At 40.6% G+C, this 13,162-nt stretch overlaps 1 protein-coding gene across 8 annotated transcripts in view; it reads right to left on the reverse strand.

The window, feature by feature from the left end:
• Nucleotides 1–2,368: 2,368 nt before the first annotated feature.
• LOC147256198 (potassium voltage-gated channel subfamily KQT member 2-like) overlaps nt 2,369–13,162 on the reverse strand; it is a 31,725-nt gene continuing 20,931 nt past the window's right edge. For 2 of the 8 annotated variants that reach the window (XM_086214113.1, XM_086214110.1), the window contains 7 exons: nt 12,344–12,549; nt 10,862–10,909; nt 10,538–10,555; nt 9,652–9,757; nt 8,848–8,979; nt 6,147–6,240; nt 2,369–6,073 (listed from right to left, as the gene is read on the reverse strand). In XM_086214113.1, the coding sequence (XP_086070239.1) occupies nt 5,216–6,073; nt 6,147–6,240; nt 8,848–8,979; nt 9,652–9,757; nt 10,538–10,555; nt 10,862–10,909; nt 12,344–12,549 (1,462 nt within the window). In that variant the 3' untranslated portion in view covers nt 2,369–5,215. The remainder of the gene's footprint in view (nt 6,074–6,146; nt 6,241–8,847; nt 8,980–9,651; nt 9,758–10,537; nt 10,556–10,861; nt 10,910–12,343; nt 12,550–13,162) is intronic. The other 6 variants (XM_086214116.1, XM_086214112.1, XM_086214115.1 and 3 more) reach the window with 3 other exon arrangements.

Raw genomic sequence — 13,162 nt, forward strand, 5'->3', positions numbered from 1 at the left:
TCTAAATAGTACCTTACAATAACACGTCATAAATCAAAAATGATGATGCATAAAAGTTAATATGTTGACATGGAAGCCGAGTAGTGATGTTCCTGGCAGATAACTAGTGTTTGAAACAAATTAGTCATGTCAGATTGTGCATCAATAAAATTGATGATTGATGACCGGACTGGCTTCTGGTAAAAGCCACAGGGGAATTAAGATCAATCCAATTTGGTAATTGCACGATGATAAATGATAAACTGTGCGTGCTCCATTAGGTTTACTCTGAGATAGTAACCTCCAACATGCAGGAACCAATATGTTAGCGTTGTATACATTTGACTCACAACTTGATTATTTTTGGAATTAGTCACAAGAATCACATTGAAGTTAAACACTGAAGCTCGTTGCGTTTTTTTTTTTTTTGCGTGTGTGTGAGATCGTGAAGCCTTGTGGTCTCTTTCACAAATGTGTATCTTAATATGAAGCCCGGCTTTTCCATTGAGCCATGAGAATGATAAACAATTGCAGACACAAAGCAATAAAGCAATACAGATCGCCCTTGTCACTATGCAGAACCTTCATCTGAAATGCAGCCAGTGTGTAATGAATCTAAATTGTGAAATATTTTCATCAGTATTATTTATACAATCGTTAATCCCCACCCCCATCGTCATTATGGACCGATGTGTCTATTTGTGTGTGTACTTGGAAGGTCACCTGTGTTTGCCCTTGACGGGCATTGATGGCATTTTCCCTGATGTTAACTAACACTACACATAAATAAAATGTTTACATGGAAACCACTGGACCAAACCTTTACACAAACACAGCTGGTGCCAAGGACACACAGTTGTTTCTGTCTCCCGGCTGTACCGAGTCATCTGAGGTAAATGGAGGCTTTACTTTCCGTCCAAGCTCAATCATCATTCACTCACTAATACATCTGAGGTAAGATTCAGAGGACATCGGAGACATTTGTGCAACAGTGACCCTACCGCTATATTTTTTATTGCAGTCCCGTTATTGCACTCATGTCAGCACACATACCATTAGGTCTACCAAAATACACACTGTCCATCAGTTTTTGGGGCCTGGATTTTGACAGGTTTCTCGTAACAGTCGCATCACTAATGGTTTCATTGATTGTTCACTCTTATCATTCATCACCGAAGGGTCAATGCGCTTCCTGTATCTAATGACATTGTTTAAACACAAGTCTCTCGTCTTTGAATAACTGTCCACCGCTGATGGACTCCAAGTTACTGAGCAGCAACATCTCTGCACTCACAAAGAATAGTGGAAACCCTGACGACGCATTAGCTGGTGATGAATTTATTCCTGTAGTTGTCCGTGTTGTGACTCATGCAGCGGCGTTGACTCGGATGAGAAACAAGCTACGAGCCAATTATCGAAGACTCTGCATAGATTCCTACATATCTTTACACGCCTGTAATATTTTACTGTTTTTGCAGAACCGACTGCAATCTCTACCCCTGATATCTGGATATATTCCAGATCAATGATGAGAAGCTCCTCCAGTTGCATTCCTGGTCCCAATATCATCAGATAGCCCAGTTGTAAATAATTTGAATTTTAATTGTAAAGTAGGCTTTACCGCATCAGACATAAATCTTATAATTTCTCTACTGACATCTTTGTTATTCTGAGCAAAATTGCAATATGTAATCGTACAATTTTTATGGAACCATAAAATTCATAAACCGCTGATCTTTCAAAGACGTTAACAAGGTGGATGTCCTAGTTTACTTTATTCAAATTCTCATAGAGTTTAGTCCAAAATCCCTCGATGCAAATGAAAATGCTGGCACTCAATTTTAGTTAATATCATTCAGCCAGCTACATTACAGGAAATAGTGTTTTCTCAGTTTGGCTCAGTAATATCCTGTCTCTTTCTATTTCGGTGATCATCTGAAAGTATTAATAAAGCTTATCAAAACTGGCACTCAAAATCTTAAGATAAATGAAGAGAACGATATATTTCTCCAGTGGAGCAGGCTAACGCACATTTGAACATCATAGAATTGAAAGCCCTCTGTGAATTCCAGGAAATAAAATGAAGTTTAACCTATTTAACAATACTTTTTACTTTTATCTTCAACCAAGCATGCTTCTGGAATTCCTCAAGGCAGTATTTTGGGGATTCTGATTTTTCTGGGATGTGGCATTGTTTCAAAACTATACCAAATAATGGTGAAGGCTCCACAAAGATCTTTATAGTTTGACATGCTTTGAAAAAGGAATAAAACACAAACTTTTTTTGTATATACAATAAAGACACACCTACAATGCTTCTACATTATCACAAAGATATTCTTATAGATTTTTGCTTGTATACAGTATGGGAATACTCAAGAGTTCTCTACCGCAGTGATGTGAATAAAACTTAATCTAACAACTACATATTCTTCCTAATGATAATTCACTTTGGGTTTTACAATAATGAACAGCAGCAAAGTGGTACATCTAAAGCCGTCTGCAGCTGGACTTCACAAGGTTAAATTTCAAAACTTTCACGTGAATGCAGACAATGGAGCAAATTAAAACTTTGATATAAAAATTACTGCTGCCTGGGAGGTAGGGAGGGAGGGGAGGAGAGCAGAAGGGATTAGCATAGTGACAGGGGTTGATAAGGTATTCAGATGTTAAACATAAAAGATTTTTTTAATCCTTTTTCCTTCTTTTATGTTTAAAATGAGATGCGATGGCTTTGTCTGTGAACACTAAACGGGAAGAGATTATTGTTCTGAAGGGGTCAAATGAGTTCAGGTGTCATGCTTATACTGAAAAGGTCAAAAGTCCCTGATTGGGATTTTAATAAGAGAAAGATAATCCCATGCTATGATTAAAAAGCCTCTGGTTCTCCCTCTTGTGTTGCAATCTAATATTTGCCAGGACTGAATGAAAAAAATGAACACATTTAGAGACACTATGAACCTTCTTTCTGTGCTGGCTGTTGTCCTTTGGTCTGGGCTTTGGGTTGCCAAGACATCTGCAATTCCCCCAGGTACTGCAGAGAGTACATAAGCTGTCGGTGCTGTTGCCTTTGTCTGACTTTTATTAATGAGCCAATCAAATCCTGTTCCATCTAAAAACCTGGCCTCGCAACACTTAACAAATTGGTTGACCTGAGGTTGAGCATGTGGCATGGATACGCTCCTCTTCTGTTCCATTGATAAATGCCAATGGTTGTTAAATAGGTTGTTAAAGAAAATCTGTCAGTGGGAAAGCAGTAAATACTTTTTACTGCTGACGTACAGTATATATAGATATATATATATATATACACACACACACACACACACAAAGTAGTGACCTCTACCCATCTATCTAGCTACCTATCCATATAGTATATATTGATTGCCCTCTAGTGGCACGTGGATTCTATTGCACCATACTACTCCTCACCATCTACAGCTTTGTTGGTATGCAGCAGAAAAAAAGAGGCCAAAAGCATGCATTTTTAGTGATGTACAAACTTTTATTACTGAAGAAGAAGAAGAAGAAGAAGAGGAAGAAGTAGGGGGTGCTATTAATGTGATGGAGCTTTTCTAAGAGTTACCATACCATGTAAAACCTTACAGGTCTGTTCTTTGGGTTGTAGAAAACATGCCAGCAAGTTTTTTTTCTTTTTCTTGTATTAGAAAAACATGGATTGTGTATCTTACGTGAACAGTCAGTTTCTCTGTTCTCCTGTTGTTACGGTGTTAATGATAAAATATAGGTGTTGCTTCGCTAGGACTCAGGTTAGTAGGAACTGTTCATGCTTCGTCTGTGAATCCCATGATAGTCACACAATCAATGGATGCATCTGTAGCCTGAAACAGCTGACCCCCAGGACACAGACCCTCCTATCTAACACTTCTTTTGTAAAATAGCAAGAATTAAATTAACGATTTAGATACTTATAAAACGGTTTTGTTTTTTAAATAAGGCCATCTTTTTTATAAAGGATGATTTCTCTTGATTGCCTTGCTTGCTTTTATTGCATTTCCTCACAGCAGCAGCAGAAAATGGAAGTGACGGCAGCCTAAATAATATGTGAGTAATACAGGAAAGTGCAATAGTACTATGAATTATTCAAACCTTGAATGTATGAGTTAATAACACAAACTGTATGAGCTCATGACCACTTGAACCCACAATTGTTCCAATGTGTGGAATCAAACATCTACCTTAATTCAAAAACAAAGGAGAAAAAAAAAAGGAAAAGCAAAGTGATTCAATTTCTCAAGTCCGGGCTGTTATATGATTGTAATTCAAACAGCCCCACTAAAAAAAAGAAAAATCAACACATAGCTTTAAACCTTCACATTTTATTCCCTGCATGGTTTAAGAAAAACACTTCTTTTAACGCTGAATTTTTGCCACTGATGTTTTGTGTGTGTATGTGTGTGTGTTTTAAGCCAGTTTAACACAGTCCTCAAAACAACCATTTAGCATGCCATGCAGGAGATTCACTGGTATTAATGGGAAAATATCTGCAACAGTTGGAAGGGAGTTCTTCTGTAGTTCTCCATAAACACCAGGCTGAATTAATGATGCTGAGGAACAAGCACTTGTTTTTGTTTTTTTGTTGTTTTTTTTTTACTCTGCAATAATCTAATTGATTATCCTAGCTAACATTTTGGCATCATAGTACCTCAAGTCATTCAAAGGTATAGAAGTTATCAAGACGCTATGCTAACATGTGATAAGACTTCTTACTAAATCCTGCTGTGTTACCGTGATCAGTTTTAGATTTACTCCCTACAGAATGAAAGAAAGCAACATGATGTTCACTTGTATATTCCATATAAAACAATTTCAAGTATAAGGTCAGTGTAATTAAGTGTCATAAATGCCACTCTCACAAATATTTACTCTCATGTAGTTGCAATAATAACTCTAAATAAATATCACGAATGAATGCAACAAAAGTATTTTAACCAAAGATGTCGTCAAACAGCTGTAGTTCTATAGAAACATGATGGATGCAACTGTAATAAGCTTTGTTTAAGATTGTTACCAACAACCCAGAACATGTGTTAAAGGATGACGCCCTTGTGTTTACAAGGGCACATTGTTACTGACCTCGGCATTGAATAACTCATCTCAGTCACTCACTTCACCAAAAATACTTTAAGGGCTTCATCAGCGACAACAGTCACATCTGTCACCAGGCCTCAGTGATAAGTAGGTTAACTGCAGAACAAGTCTCGGTCCTCCTGAGCTACTTCAGTCCGGGCCACCCCCTCTCTCCACATGCCACCTCTCCAGTGAAGGACAGAGGGGAGGGAGCGTACAGGTCAGAGTCTGTGTCTGATTCGCCTTCTGCGATGAAGGGTCTAACCCTGGCACAGAGTGAAGGTGCGGCTCCGCCTTCAGTCCCTACTGCAGCTGCCCCTCCGGAGCCTGTAAAGAAAGAAGGCCCAAAGAAGTCCTCCTTGGCCTGGGAGATACTGAAGCCACTGAAGGAACGCTCCAGCTCTTCGTGGTCAACAGATGGAATGGAGAGGGATGTGTCGCTCTCCACAGCAGTGGCATCTTGCTGACACCTCTCCCTCCTGTGGCGCCTCCTGCCCTGGGAACCACTGTCCCGGCTGCTGCCACCTGGACCAGAGGAAGACCGGTCATGAACTGGAGCAGGTGGAGGAGGAAGGCGGAACAAGGTGGGTGAATGGTCGCCACTGCCACCGACAGGTGAAGGCGTGTTAGCCACACTGCTGTTCCAGGCAGGTTGGCTGAGGGGGTGCTGCAGCTGGTGCTGCCACGAGGTAGAGGGGCGGCTGTTGCTGCCAGAGGGAGTGCCCACTGATCTGGCCACAGGTCGACCCAGTAAAGGATCTTTCTTTTCTACAGACCCATCAGAGCACAGGACATCCACAGCTGAGCATGTCTTCACCACCTTCTCCTCCATCACTACTTCCTTTGCCTCCTTCTCTTCTTTGCTCTCTTCTGGACTGTGGTAAGGCGGCGCTGGATACGGCTCTTTGGAGTTGAAAAAGGCCTCAGTTTCTGAGCGAGGGATACCCATACGCTGAACATACACATTGACCAGAAAATCCAGTTTTCTGTCCATGCAGAGAACCTGCAGGGAGGGAGAATTATATCAGGAAACCAGTCACTTGTAGGAACCAGGTAGGTGAGAGAAACGGTCAAACCTGTTTTTCCACTTTGACCAGACGTCCCATCATGCTCTGGTCCTCCACAGCGTCTGCTTCACCTTTAGGACCTTTACCAACGATCTGGTCAACTCTAGTGTTTGAGTAAAGTAATATCTGACATTAAAACACTGTGCAGCCACATGGGTTTAATCCACCTTAGAAATTCAAAAGGTAATATGTGGAGTTTCTGACCTTTAGCAGCATGGTAACATGATTTACTATGAGCAGGCATCTATTTTTCTTGTCTGTGTACAAGGGCGCTACTGACACAAAAGACAGTCCTACTAATGGCTCTACACTAATGGCTCTCCACTAGTTTACAGATAGGCAGAGACAAACTAACAAATAAATGTGGATTGAAAACACGCAGGTTTCAAGGCTTGAGTACGAAAACTGAGTCTTCAAATGTTGTACGATGAAGGAAATGCAACACGTTGGTTCGACCTCATTCGTGAAATGTTCTTACACAGTTTTTAAGCCTTCAATTTAGCCTTACAGATAGAAAGCAAAGCCTTATGAGTATTTGCAACTACTTGTATCTCTTGTATTGTTAAATTACAGACTTGCAAAGACTTGAATGTTGAACAAACACTTCATGAATGAGGCCCAGTGAGTCAAACACTGAATCTATGTTTACAAGAAAACTCCACAGGGTACCTTTACAACATTCATGGTGCCTACTTTTATGTGGAAATCATGTAAAGAAAGAGTTGATGGTGATACTTCTCCATTTACAAATGAATGACTGATGGCTGAACACTATCTGACAGTATGATAACATTGATCTCAGATGTTGATGCATGCATCCATGTCCATGGCTTATGCAGGCTATAATGAGTGTCTAGGGCCAAAATGCATTACTTGGCATGCTATTTTTTTTTATTTTTTTTTTTGTCATTCATGCTTCATTTCCATTGCATCCTGCTGGGGGAGCTCTCCCTCCGTCTCTTCAGTATGAGAGCAAGCATCCAGCACTGTGATCCCCTTTGAGTGAGGCCATATCACATGGCTCATTAACATTCAGTGAGCAAGCTCTCTAGAAGGCAGCTGGTATAATGTGACATAAGAAGAGAAATAACCACGCAACATCCTGAAAATAATCAAAGAACACGCCGACTTTTTGGGAAATATCCTGATTGTCGAGCAGGTAGACCACCCTTTTCTCCTCTCGTCCAGGTTTCCAGACACCCACCATACTGATGGCTGACTGCTAGTTATTTTAGCATATAAATAAATCTATACATCTATCCCTCTCTGTCTCTTTCCTGGCCCCTGACACTCTTGGTTCTTATTTGTCTATTTTTATCTATCTTCCTGTCTCTGTCTCCTCCTTCGCCTCTGTAACCCTCTGTCCTTATTTGTCTTCCTGTTCTTCTCTATCTTTATCTATCTTCTGGTCTCTGTCTATTAGTGTATGTCTCCTTAGCATGCTGTCTCAAAAGTCATCAAATATGCTTGTCGAGGGAAGAACTAGGGTTGTGCTTAACATTTGCTGTAAAATAAACAGTTGAAAATCACAAAATCATTTTAGCATCGGATAGACCTCCAGAACTACTTCCCTGACGCTGCACTTCCAAGACATTTATTGATGAGGAGAAGAGCGACTTCTGCTACTCATCATGGCCAACTTTGTAAGAGAGGATGAGGAGGATTACTTCTGTGTAGGTGCTTTTGAAACAGCATCCTCTACCGTCCCACTGCCAGAGTTCATTGCAGCTACAAGCTAACTAGCATTCAGCCGAGGTCCGGGGCGAGGAGAAAAGGGTGTCTGTCTTCCTGATCGTCTCTAAAAATGGACAATGAGCTAATTTCTAAAAAAGCTGGCGTGTTCCTTTAAACATTTTGTTCATCAGATAATTTTCTTGATTCTATTTGACATTCAATATTGCGTAATATATCTAACTGAATGAGACAGGTCAAGTGGCTTCGACTCAAAAGGGGCTCCGTCAGTGAAAATAATAAGGTGGCATGTAACTGCTTTAATAGTTAAGACTGTGGTATAATGCTGACAAAATGGTCACACTAGAGGTGCAGTCTATTAACCTAACCTAGGACCTTCAGTGGACTTCTTATGACGAGGTGTTGATGGGGGAGGGGGCCCCACAATCATATCTATCCTGGCGAGGCACACAGACACGATATGAGTGCAATGCAAAATGAAGCAACGTGGGAATCAAGTTTTAATATATTCCACACACACAAGACACACAGTGAGAACGGCTTGCTTTTTGTGGATGGAAGTGAATGTATTTCACTGTTGGAATATATTTATTCGACATTGTTAGGTCTTTAGGGGACAGAAATGTGAGAAGCTAATTTGCATACATTTGTAAAACAGAGAGTTATAGCACAAATGAATTTGTGGCGCATTCAGAAGTTGAAGGAGTGAATTGTACTTGGGTGTAAAGATCTGAATACAACACATGTAGCTGAACAAATGAAACAGGCAAATAAATCCGAACATGTGTGTATCCAGTGACAACAAAACCACTTAATTAAAACACGTCCGAGCAAACTCAACAGATTAAACCCTGGCAATGCTTCCATGTGTCCTCCATGGTGACATTCAGCCTTTCAAAACAGTTGCTGGTGGTGAAAGTAGCAGCCAGACGAGTTATTAACACAGGAACGACCTGAAAATGAGTGTACTTCCAGTTTCAGCTAGTTCAATTCTACACTGGAGTGAATGGGCACTTGCCTGGATTGCAGGTTCTTAATGCGCGACAGCATGTCCAAGTGACCTGCAGAGTACTGCTCGATCACATCCATCACATCATAAGGGCGTAAGCTCTCTTTGAACCTCCTCTTGGACACCATGAACCTCATGATGCTGCACAAGACACACAGTGACACACGAAGACCTTTTATCACAGCAGAGCATTCGTTAGAACAGAATTAGTGACCAATAGAAGATGCATGTGCCCCTTCAAACTACGGGAATAAGCACACACGCCTCTCTCTGTTTTTTTAAACAGGTCTGCTTTCCTGAAGGTTCTGTGATAGAAGCCTGTTACAGCAATGCGGCAGAAACGCAAAAAATAGTATGGTTTTATTTTCATACTTCCTCTTTCTGAAGCATCTCGAGGTCCCCAACAGTCAGAGTTTGCTCAGTTGTGACTATGTAGCTGCTAACAATGGCTAACTCTATGACAACTGAGCAAACTCCACTCACTGTTGGAGTCATGGCTTAAGAAAAACTAGTAACTAGGCCTAGATTAAAGAAAGGTTTTGTCAAACTACAGGTTATAAATAAACCATAACGTGCGCTTTTTTTGTTTCCCTTGATTGAATATAAAATGAAACTGCCAGAGCTGAGCTACATCATAAAAAAATGGCCAACGCAAAGTTTCTCTCACTAACTCAGACAGTGACAACCTCACCATTTGATTAGACTGCACCAGACCTAAGTAATGGACTTGGCTGGTACAATGTATATTTACCAAATGACAGAATGATTGCCAACGCAACTAAAGCAAAACTCAAACTGTAAGTGAGCTCTTACCAAATTGCCCTTATAGCAACCTTCAAGCCTGGTGGTAATTCTTGAGTGAGAAACTCACAGTGGCAACTTTTATCATCGCCAAGGTCCTCTCCTGGAAGGCTGGCCTCTGCGGAATAAAGACAAGGACGGGCTTAAAGAATATTATATTGGCATCCACACCACCAGAATCAACAGCAGAAGCAAAGCAGAGCTGTTGAAAGAGCAAAATTTAATTACCAAATTGGTTTCAAGCCAGTTTCTGAGTGTCATGTGCTGCTTTGTGGAACAACCAAAAAAAAGGGGAAAAAAAGGACTCGGTGCAGAATTGAAGGACAGTGCTGATGGGGTAAAGCGTTATCAAAATCTATAAGTACTCTCTTCCCACCACCAATTGCAGTCTAGATCAGCATCTTAACTAGCATGTTGGATTTCACCAGATTTTAACTATGGATTTTGAAGCAAACTGCATTCAGACAAATATATCTAAGCCTAATCACTGTGATGATAGGTTTGGTGAGAATCTGGTAGGGAAAGTGAGGTCTCCATCATGCAACGTAAAGCGGGGCTTTGGTTTGTTCTTGTTTTTTTAAAGAGTCAGATTTTTTTTTTTTAATCATTGTGGCACCACTTGACTCGAACCCACTTTTGAATTAGCCAGCTGCTGCTGCTGTAAATAAATGCTAGTAATCATGTTCGGTCAGCATGCTTCCAGCCCTTCGTTAGGGGACAAAGTCCTACAATCAAAATCAAAAAAAGGGGGTTCATGTCAAGTGAACAAATCTCAGCAGATTTCAGCATGCAAACCAGTGAGGCTGACTTGTTTTCCCTTATACAACCCCATCCCCCCCCCAACCCCCACCCCCCTCCCGTCCCGGAAGCCAACCAACAACATATCCCAATGTCTTACTTATTAAACCTTCAATTGCTGCATAAAGAGAGAGAGGAGAGACATGGAAAACGATTTGTTATGGATTCTAGTAGAATGACAATGGCAGACAAATCAATTCCAAACATGGGAACTTGTGAAGTCCATTGAATGGTTCCTGTGTCATGTTTGAAAGGAGTGCTCTCTCTTCTCTTACATTTACCATCTGCATATATAACAAAGCTCTATAGAAAGAAAAAAAAAAAAAAATATATATATATATATATATATATATATATATATATATAAAAACATGGGCACATATTACATTCTACATTGAAGACATGTCATGATGACTTGTCTAACCTGGAGAACTCTTCAGTCCAAAGTCTTCGTCTTGCATTTCAATCAGCACTTTAACATGCCATGAAGCGGAAGAAGAAAAACAACTAATGAGAGTTGGTTTGAATTGTTTTGGGGTTTTTTTAATAAAAAAGGCAAATAAATAGCGAAGAAGTATTCCTTGGTAATGGTGCAGTGGCCTGGATGACATGTAGATGCGGTTGGACTCTAATAATAAATGATGGCTGGATTCCCACAAACCTCTGTATCGCCCAGCAAAATGGAATTGTCAATCTTCCTTATAGGTTTGAAAACACACACACACACACACACACACACAAATGCATGCAGGCGTGCGCACACACACACACATCTGCATGACAATTACTAAGGTTCCTTGAACCTCCTCCTTCACTTGTTGTTGGCCTTGTAGGGACATTGTGGTTCTTCCATTGCTTGCCAAGATTTAGATGAACAAAACTTCTGTGACTTTTCCAGTGAATCTTCTAACCAAAATTTTAACCGGTCTAACACTGTAGTTAAATAACAAATGTCTGCAAATTGCAGTATGTATCTGTTGCGGAGGTGAGGGGGAGTCACCTCACCGTTGGGGGTATCCTGGTCTACGGGGTGCCAAACATCCTCGCTGACCGTCAGTGTGTTCATGGTGGTGGATGTCAATCATTGCTTTAATACAACCTCATAGTTTGTATTTCCCCTCAAGTGTGACACAAATCATGGTGGTTTCCATCAACTTGTTTAAAATGAATAAACTAAGGTATGCAATGTGTGTTTATGTCAGAAGATGGCAGTAAAAGCAATGTTATGCCTGGCAGTAGAAGAAGAATAGAAAGAGAGGAGGACATTCAGGCCATCTGTCGGCGAAAAATGGAGGGATGTGTTGGAATAACTCTGTTGGGTAAGACTAATTGGTTTTTGGTGCCAGCTCACACCAAACATGTCACTGTGGTCCAAAGAGGACTTTTTTCAAAGAAGGCAAAAATAACCTCAACCAAGAGTAAAAACTTTGAAATTTACCTTCTCTAATGCAAAACATTAAAAATAGAATCACAATACATTGATGGAAAATCAGTTGAAGTCACACTAGCACGGCAAACTCCAGGCTTGTTGCACTGCACTTTTTGTGCAGTTTAAAGAGACCACATTTCACATATTAAGTATTGTAGTTTTACAGATGATGGTGACTGTAGTTTTTAACCTGTGGACAAAGCCAGTTTTCCATCTTTGTGCTAAGCTAACCTAACAGGCTGCTAGGTGTAGCCCTAATATTACTGTAAATTTCTTAAAAAGTTAAAATCCCTCATTTCAAAAGTGCTACTTAGCCCATAATTTCACAACAGCAGAACAAATCATACCAATGTTAGTAGAATACTAATTAAACTAAACCACAATATCACAAGAATACAACAATAAGGCATATTAGCCTTTTGGATTTTAGTGTGGAACAGATCTTCAGAGGTGTAGGTCTACAATGAGTTCCCTCACCTTCTGAGTTTTGGCGTATGGCGCCGCCCCGTACTCTGATGCTAGGCTTTGGTCCGCGGTTCTTCTCATTGAAGCTCCAGCTCTTAGTGACCTTGCTGGGGCTGGCTTCAGCCCCGTCCTCTCCGCCAGGAGACTGGGCTCTCCCTTTGGCCACAGGAGCCTTGGAAGGACTGGGGAACACCTTGTCCTTCAGGCTTGCTTTACGACTAGAGAGATCAATTCATAAAAGCAACTTTAACCAGTGAAACAGCTTTGTACAGCTTCATGTAAAGGACAAAGATGTAGGTATATTTAATTACTGTGTTGCTGTGCTAGATGTTAAACATGAGAATTTGTAGAATTCAGCACTGTTATGATAATAAATCTTACCTCGGGAGAAACGCAAAATGGGCAATGTCCTACAGCAGAGGAAGCCATGTCCACATACGAACATAGTGGAGCATTCAGTGGGTCAGGCAAGCAGCAGGAAGCTACAAGCAAGCATGCATGGGAAGCAAAGTGACGTCTCAAACAGAAGAGCTGTGGTCTTTCTTTCTCTTTGCAAAAAAGTGAACACAAATCATGCAAAAAAAGACAAAAATCAGTCATACTTTATGCTCCACTGAATTGGTCAAAGAAATTATACTGGATACTCAGCAATGTGCACCTCGCCTGCTGAACACAAGTGTACGCGGGCTGATTTGGCAAAAAAAGGCAGCAAGCAAATCAACTGCATACATCACTAACAGAAAACATAAATCAACTGTGACAGCACAGTAAACAGGATGTATATTTGTGTTTTCTCAGTGAAAATGGTAAAAGATGAAAGGCACCCTTATG

The sequence above is a fragment of the Aulostomus chinensis genome, chromosome 9 (assembly GCF_037954235.1).
Source record: "Aulostomus chinensis isolate RoL2024-O1b breed Wild chromosome 9, RoL_Achi_v1.0, whole genome shotgun sequence".
NCBI classification, from domain to species: Eukaryota; Metazoa; Chordata; class Actinopteri; order Syngnathiformes; family Aulostomidae; genus Aulostomus; species Aulostomus chinensis.